Source organism: Chamaea fasciata, unplaced genomic scaffold, assembly GCF_029207755.1.
Source record: "Chamaea fasciata isolate MVZ Bird 193981 ecotype frontalis unplaced genomic scaffold, bChaFas1.0.hap1 SCAF_4, whole genome shotgun sequence".
NCBI lineage: Eukaryota > Metazoa > Chordata > Aves > Passeriformes > Sylviidae > Chamaea > Chamaea fasciata.
In genome coordinates this window covers 444,018-452,511 of record NW_027094089.1, presented here as the reverse complement: position 1 = coordinate 452,511, position 8,494 = coordinate 444,018, and the positions used below count along the sequence as shown (strand labels likewise).

General features: G+C 53.6%; 1 protein-coding gene across 3 annotated transcripts in view; it reads left to right on the top strand.

Moving 5' to 3' along the window:
* The first annotated feature begins 237 nt into the window (after window positions 1-237).
* NEDD4L (NEDD4 like E3 ubiquitin protein ligase) overlaps window positions 238-8,494 on the top strand; it is an 81,730-nt gene continuing 73,473 nt past the window's right edge. For 2 of the 3 annotated variants that reach the window (XM_066180655.1, XM_066180654.1), the window contains exon 1: window positions 239-333. In XM_066180655.1, coding sequence (XP_066036752.1) covers window positions 286-333 — 48 coding nt within the window. In that variant the 5' untranslated portion in view covers window positions 239-285. Of the gene's footprint in view, window positions 334-8,494 lie in introns of all 3 variants that reach the window. The other variant, XM_066180653.1, reaches the window with a different exon arrangement.

Sequence of the window (8,494 nt, the reverse complement as noted above, 5' to 3'; positions counted from 1 at the left end):
GGAGCGGAGCGCGGCCCCTCCCGCGCTTTGTGCCGCGCCCCGCCCGCCGCCGCTGGGCCGGCCCGGCGCTCTCCCCGCCCCGCCGGCGCTCCCCGTCCCTGCGGCCGCGCTGAGCCCCGGCCCGCGGCGGCGGCGGCGGCAGCGCGGGCGGCCCCGCCCCCGGCCCCTTTCCGCCGGGCTCGGCTCCCGGCGCCTTCCGCCGCCCGCGGGCCAGCGGCAGCAGCGGCAGCGGGAGGAGGCGGCGGCGGCGGCGGCGGGCGGCTCGGCGGGCCCGGGAGCGGCTCCATGGCGACCGCGGCGACGGAACCGGTGTACGGGCTCTCGGAGGACGAGGTGGGTCGGCGCGGACGCGGGGCTGGGTTTGGGGCGTGCCGGGGCGCCGTCGGCGGGAGCCGCGGCTGAGGTTCGGGAGCTGGGCGAAGGTCGACGGTCGGTCCGAGAGGGCAAGCCTTGCCCGCCCCGCAGGGCTCCGCGCCCCTTCCGCAGCGGCCACATGCCCGGGGGCGGCCCGGCCCGGCCCGGCCCGGGGAGCGCTGTCCGCGCCCCAGGCAGGTGCGGCCACCCAGAGCCCGCGGGTGCCTCGGCCGGGCCGGCGGCGAACAAAGAGCCGCGGTGCTGCGGGCGGGGGCGGCCGCCCCTCTCCGCCTCCTCCCGGCAGCGCTGCCGGTGTCCCCAGGGAGCGGCCGCGCGGCCGGAGCGGGGCGGCCGTCGGGCCGGTGCGCTGGGTACTGTGTCAGACACAGCCTGGCCCCAATGCAGATGGAGCTGATAAGCGGGGTAGGACCCGCGATAACTAATCACCGTGTGCCGGTTTTATCAGCCGATGTCTTCTGCAGAACCAAACAAATCATACGGGCATGAGGAAAACAGTCCGGTTTACTTCAGGTGAATGTTAAAAATCTTATTTAATGCCCTTTTTGTTTCGTTGCCTTGGTCAGATGCTCCTTTTCTTAGGAGTCAGTGTCATAGAGCATCAGCAATGGGCAAGGCTGCATTACTGGGCTGTGGTTTCAGGGTATCGGCTGTTAGGAGCGCACGTATTGCTTTTATTTTTACAGGAGTGAATAGTAATTGCAACAGCATTGCTTCCGGTTTTGTGGGGCTGAACACAACGGGTGATGTGTCAGTCTGTTTGTGGTGTAGAAGAATCTAACATGAAAAACATCTGCCTTGTGAAGCAGACGATGTTTCTTACCTGGTGTCTGTGAGCGGCTCCGAGTCCGGATGACTGTAACGTTTAATTCTCATTGGGAAGGAGCTTCCTGGGCAGGAGTGGGTGTTTTGGTAAGGGAGGGGGCCGCCGTTCTGTTGTTGTTAAATTATGAAGCTGAGAGCGGAGCGATTGCAAATGCTCTGTATGTGTGTGAAGGTAGGGGAGAGGAGAGGGCGTTGCAGGAGCGTTGGGTGATGTAGATAGCAAGCACAACAGCAGAGGAGAACCTTCTCCTCGCTGGGCTGTTTCCATAAGCCTTAGTGTGAGCACAGCGGTGGCTGGCAGCAGTCCCCAAGCAGCTTGGGCCAGCTCCGGTGCATTGCCCGACCCTGCAGGTAGCCGGGCCCACTGCCGAGCCATCTGCAGGGCCCCGCTTGCTCCGGGGCTGCCGGAGGGCCTGCGGTAATCCTGCCCGCCCCTGGCCTGCTGGGGGGTTTGCACAGGCTTAGGGAACAGCTAAAGGCGGTGGGGTTTGCCGTCCCGATATGGGCATCCCAAAACATTCGATTGGAGGTGCTTTTGTGCTCACATTAGCAAGTGTGATCTGCGAGGGAAAGGGAAACTTGGAACCACCCTGCCAGGTCCCGGGGAGGTGGCTGAGAACAGCACGCTGGAGCTTGGCTGCTGCCTTTTCTGTTGTGCGTGCGCTTGCTGTGTCTTTTGTCCCTGCCTCCTGCCTCGACATATGCTGGTACTTGCACAGAATGCTAAAGAGAAACGGATACAGGGAGAAATCTGCTGGCTGCTCTCACCTTGGCTTGGAGCTGGAGGGATCTTGGGAGAGCAGGTGCTGTTTCCTGCCATGATGCTGAGCCCCAGCTGGTGCTGGGGACCTGGCCTGTGGAGCACTGGGCAAGGAGATGCGTTTGTGCCTCGTCTCCCGAGGTAAAACCAAGCTGTTGGAAAAGGAGCTGCTGGGAAAAGCAAGCCTCTGGTATCTCAGCAGTCACAGCTGCAGTGATGACCACAGCCACACTGCTTGAGGGACAGGAGACTGTGCTTTGTTTCCTGCTTTGCTGGGCATCTGCTGATGCTGGACACTTCTCAGGAAGAGCAGTGGCCATCTAAAACTACAGTGGGAGCCCACAAATGGAAACAGGATGGAAGAAAGAGGGAAAAGGGCTTGAGGGAGGAGTGGCATGGAGAAGGGTGCAGGTGATTCCCACAGCCTGTTGGGCTGTAGTTTCATGATCCTGAGAGCCTGACCCGCAGAGGAGGAGAGGATGGTCTCTCTCAGGAAGGAGGCTGTAAGAAAGCTCTAGTAAAGGTAAAGCTCAGGAGGGCTGAGGAAGGTGTGCTGACAGTTCTCTGCGTGCTGGCTTGTGTGGGTTATGACTTCCTGCTAGCATTGGCTTGGACTTGGCTCATCCTTTTTTGGAAAGCAGAGCTCTTTTAGCTGTGAGAGAGCTGTGAGAGGCTGAGTTGCTATGTGGACATATTCAGCCTATTCATTTCCTTTGTTCCTGCCTGGGTTTGAAATGCAGTTTGCAGATCTGTCGTAGATGCGTTTTGGAGGGCTTTGAGTTGGCCTTGTGCAGTGCTTCCACTCCTGGCACATTTGCTGATTGGAAAATGCGGTGATTTACATGCAGGCTGGACTTGCTGAGTGGCTCTCCAGAGAGACAACCAGCAATCTCTCCTCCGGAGCAGAGGCACAGGCTTCCCTCCTGCCTGCACAGCTGATGTGTGCGGTGGGCGTGGGGCAGGCCGGGCTGCGCCTGTGCTGGCGTGTCTGCAGGGTATGGGCCTGCGCTCATCCCCCTGGGTAGCTCTGGGACGTGGTTCCTTTTTGCCCAAGGACTCTGATAGGGATTGGAGCACCAGGCACTTTGGGGATTTGGGGGTCACTGACTCGCAGGGCCTGAGCCAACCACTGCAGTTTGTTATGGCAGACCACGCTGTGTTCACACATCAGCCTCCTTGCAAACCTGAACTGTAAAGTGTTTTATATTAATTAGGTAAAAGGAGTTGTAAATCAGATTCATATCCTGCCAGCTTTTCACTGTTGGGGTGACCTCAGCGCTGGGCCAGGCTGCCCAGAGGGTGTTCAGCTCCATCCTTGGGGCTGTTTGGGACCACTGGGACACAGGCCTGGGCAGCTCTGCCTTAAGCTGGGGGCGGGCCAGGTGACCTCCAGAGGCTCCTGCACACCTCAGCCCCTTTGCCATTCTGTTAAATCATATTTACACAGGCTCCTGGAAGCTTGGGTGCTTTTGTGCAATCTCTAAATATCAGTGTATATAAAATCTTCAAGCCTTTTGTAGCGGAAAATATTTGTGAAGGAAACGGACCTCTTGTTTTTTTCGGTTTGAGTTGCTTGAGAGTCAAATGTTTCCCACACACATTCACAAATATTTTACTTTCTCAGTGTCCTTGGATGGAAGCAAAACTTGCAGTTCCTTGGATCTTGTTTGCTTGAATGAAAAATGGAACTTCAGAAAAACAAGCCTTGTAGAGTGTCTTTTTATACTTTACAATATTAGGGGGAAAAGAGGTTCATATGTGAAACTGCTCTCTGCAGTTCCAGCATTCCTCTCTGTTCAAGTTCTATTCAACTTCTGTGACTTGTGGTTGAGTCAATTGGAATTAGAAGCTTCCTACTGAGATGACATTTTGTCATGCCTTAGAAATTGTCAAAAGGATCTTATGTTCCTGAAAATATCTCGATGTGTGAGATACAATCCCATATGCCTCAAGATTAATAATTCTGCATGTAGTCACTGCAGCCTAACCTTTCGTCTTAGTTCTTGTGTGCTGTGCTGGACAAAGCCTTGTCCCTGAGGAATGAATCCTGAAGGATTTCAGGACCTCAGGAGCACCACCTGCGTGGTGCTTCGCTTGACTGTGACACACTTTGGGGAAAGGGAAACAAACCCAGTTCTGAGTATGATGGAAATGGTTCCTGTGGACAGGATGAATTCCCATAAAGCACAGGCTCACCTGTCCGGCATCAGACATCAGGGGAAGGAATAAGCCAAGATTTGTCACAGTGGTGCTGTGGTGGATAAACTGTCTGTCTGTGCAAACTGTTTCAGACTGAGGCATATGGGAGGTTGGCTTTTGTGCCTCGTGTTTACGTGTTCCTGATGGATTTGTTGCTCTGGAATGATCTCCCTCGAGGGTGTCTCCTTCCCAGCACTCGAGTGTCACGGTAACGGATCCATGAGACGGGGCTGCGAAGGCCTCAAGATGTTATTGCTCACGATCAGCAGGATTTATTGAGGAGGAAAAGGGCTGCGACTTTCCCTCCCTCCCTGGACTTGGTGACAGCAGTGACATGTGGGAGTTCAGGGCTGCATTTCTTTACTTTGCATTCGAAGCAAACCATAAACTCAGGAAGTAATGGCAATGCTGAGTTGCTGGGGCAGTGTCAGTGTTGCGGATGGCTGCAGTTGGATTTCAGGTGACGTTTCCTGTTGTGGGGCCTCTGTGGTGAGGCTGTACCTTGCTGCCGTGCTGGCACGGCCAGAGATGTCTCCTGAGCCCAGGCTGTCCCCACGGAGCCCCTGCCAGGACTGGTGCTGGGGAGGGGCTCCAGAGCAGTGTCCCTTCATCGTGCTGGTTCCCAGCTCAGCTCCAGGAGCAGCACTGGAGCACCGGGCCCTGTGGCACTGGGAGAGGACTGGATGAAAGGCTCTGGTGTGCTGGAGAAGCAGCTCGTGGGCAGCTGTGGCTCCTCAGCTGTGAGGGGGAAAGGGGCAGTCTGCCCAGGGATGCACCCTGGCCCCATAAGCTCCAGCCCAGCCCACTGCCACCTGAACCTGGAGGCTTTACGTGAAAAACCCCTTGAGTTCCTTGAGAAGATGCACCCTTTGTCACCACCACTGTACACAGACCCTTTAAATGAGAGCTCTGTTGTTTCTGCTCTGAATATTCCGGTTACATAAAAGCCTCTCTGCCGTCTGAGTGTGAGAGGGGCCTCCCTTGGTCACAGCACTGACAGTGTCTTAGCAGTAAGCAATTCAGAATAGTGACTTTTTTATTGACCCTGAATTGTTTTTATAGACTCTAAGTGCACTGGCTTCAGGGATAGCATGTAAACCTTAAATGATGATTAAAAAGTCCAGGTAAGGAAGCATTTCATAAATGACAGGGCTTGCATATCTACTTGTGTGGCAGAATATCAAAATAGGCTGTGGTTCTCCGGAGGTCAATGGATTTTTATAACAGCCTGCGTTTCAAGCCAGCTTTTGATGAGTTATCGGCATGTTTTGGTCACTAGTGCTGACACTAAGTAAATTCCAGTTTTATTACAAAATGAATGTAAAGACATTTAAGGAGGGTTGTATTAACGTGAGGGTCTGAGGGAGACAAGGAATGTTGGTTTTAGCTGTATCCCCATTCAGAGATTGCACTGTCTCCCCTGGCTGTTGTCCTGTCCTCTGAGGTATGCAGGTAGTGCAAGCCGTGGGTGTTGTGTTGCTGCCTTTGGGAAGGGGGACAAAGCATTTCTTGGGTTCCGTGCGAAGGGCTGGCCGTTGGAGGGCACTGTCTAATGGGAAATGGGAACTCGACGTTTTCCTCTCCTCCTGCACAGAGGCCATTTTCCTGGGAAGCAGACATGGACTGTGAGCTCCACACCTGTTGCTGGGCCGGCACCTCACCCCCGGGGCACAGCTTGTGCTGGGGCTTGCAGTTACCAGATCTCTGATGGGATTTTTGTGTTTTGTTTTGAAAATATCACCAGGCATGGTAGGAGTGCCGAATGAGCTTATCTGTCACAAGGGAATTGGTGGCCTAGGATGTTGTGGGAGGAATTCACCCCTGCAGCTTCTAGGCTGGAGTTGTGTCTCCAGCCAGTGAAAGGTTCTGTGAGATAAAATCCTTATCCTTTCTGGAGCAAACACAGCTCCTGGTGTAGGTGGGCTGCCTGCACAGCTGCTCTGGATCCAGAGGGCACATTGGAGCTGGTGCTGTGGGTGCAGCCTCTTGGCAGCTCACTGATTTCTGCTGGACTGGGCCGAATTGACAACCTCTCAGTCCCACAAGATGGGATGGGGCCACGATCTTTGCTTGATTAAACTCTGTGCAATATAAACTGGGGCTTTCTGGGCAAGCTGGAAACTTCCAGGCCTTGTAATAGCAGTGAGGCCTGGATTATCCAACAGCTTCAGTCAACAGAAAATCGTAGATGTGACAGCAACGTGCAGAAGTAGCTTGTTTTAATTACAGTTACATTTTGGTGTTGGTGAACAGAGAAATCTCATTAACTTCCCTAAATTTCTCCATTTTTTGCTTTCTCTGCTACTGCCTCTGAAATGTTTCATTGGGTTTTACTGTAGCAGAAGTGCTGCTGGGCAGCTCTGTCCCCTTGTGGGAAGAAGTGCAGTGTAATCTTGTGTACACTGTTATTTTGGGTAAGCTGGGTAGGAATGTGGCGCGGGTTGGGTGACTCCCACCTCGAGCACTGGGAGGAAGGAATGTGGTTTTACTGCTGGCTGTGCTCAGCTCAGGACTGGAGCTGCTGCCAGGTCAGTGCTAACACCTGACAGGGTTTACCTGGGACTGGAACTGTGGCTTTCAGAAGTATTTACACACTGTCACACCAGCTTTTTTCAGCGTGGGGTTCTTAAGCTGCCCAGTTTCTGGTGCTGGAGTGTTTCCTTCCTCTGCTCCCCATGTCTTTTCCTCTCCACTGCCAGAAAGAAGGAAGAAACCAAACCCTTAGAAAAGGAATTGTTTTCTGTAGAGAACTAGTCTTTAATTTAAAAATAAGAGATGTGGCTAAATTGCACCGGTCTGGAAGCTAATTGGAGTTAAAATAGTTAAAAGTAAACCAACCTATAAAAACTACTCAAAGCCCCAACAAAACAAATCCAGAAACTTGATTTCTGAGATGGATTATGGAATGTATTGAGATGTATTATGCCTGCCAGATGATATCTTGACTGGGCAACAGACTTGGTGTGTATACTTGTCATTGTTCATTTTTTTCTCCCTCCATTTGACCGTAGTTTCTGTGTGCTGGCAGGCTGTAGGTGTTTGTCAGAATCCTGATTTCTAGGATTCAGGAACCTTGCCTGTAATCAAAATGAATATCTCCAGTTGTGAGAACACTGGCTATTCTGAGGAATCACTCCATGGATGAGTTGGACTCTGCCATTGAGCCATGGCACCTTGTTTTTGTGCCTCACTGCACGGATCAGTTCAGTGTGGCTGCATCGGTGTCCTGCCAGCTCAAGTCAGGCTTTCCTGTTTCCATGTAGTTTATCTGCTGGAGAGGAGCAGAACCGTTTGGAACAGGGAGCACAACCATGCTGTCCGCTCTCCTTTGGCACATCCTAGCGCTGCATAATCCTGGCTTGAGGGTGGAAGGATGTTGCTGTAATCTGTGTTGGTTTTAATTGAAAGCAGTTCAAAGTCTGACTCTCTCCAAGCATCTTTATGTTACGTGGATGATCACACCGAATTCATGGGGAGATTTCACAGAGATGGGAGTGATGAGGAGTGTGCAGGAGAAGGTATCCTGGGATGATGCCCCCATGGGTGGTCTGTTTGAAAATTAGTGTGGTGGGGAGAATCTGCCTTTGGCCTCTTCCTGGTGGCGCTGGAGGTACAGTTTGGAGTGTGCTGCTCTGGAAGCCATGTGGACAAAGATTATTTAATCTTTGGGGAGGCCAAGCTGCGTCCGTGGGCAATGGGAGACAGCGCAGGTGTCTGGAAATGAGGCTGTACTGGCTGCTCCCGTCACAGGTGCTTTAGCCTGATTTGTTCAGATGAACCCAATGTGGAATTTGGGGTTGGGTGTTGTAACTGTCTCCTGAGCACTGGGCCCCCGTGGCAGAGCTGGGGGGGGTGTGATGAGCCGACCACCTTCAGCTGGTGCTGGTTTGGTCTGTGCTAACGACCCGCAGCTGCTGCTGGTTTCAGTGATTGATCCCAGCAATGTTCACTTGCACTTCCACCCTCGACTTGAGCAGAGGCAGTCGAGGCTGATGGCTTCTGGAGCCGTCCGGTGGATTTGTGCTGCTGGAGGAGATGCTGTTTTCTCCTGTACACCCCGGGGCCGTGGCTCAGTACGGGTGTCCCATGCAGACAGCCTCCCGTGTCTTTGTGGGGCTATTGAATTGCAGGAACTGCTGGAAAGTCTCTTCTGATGGAAGTCTGAGGTACGTGGCAGGAGCTGCTGGGGCGGTGGTGGAGGGTGTGTGTGAAGGGAGGGTCGGGCACCTGCTCTGTGGTGGCCGTGAGCTGTGAAGTTGCCCTGTGTGGGTTGCTGGAATCCTGACCCTGATGGAGTCTGTGGCAAGTTTGTGTAAGGGCAGCTCGTCTGTAGTCATA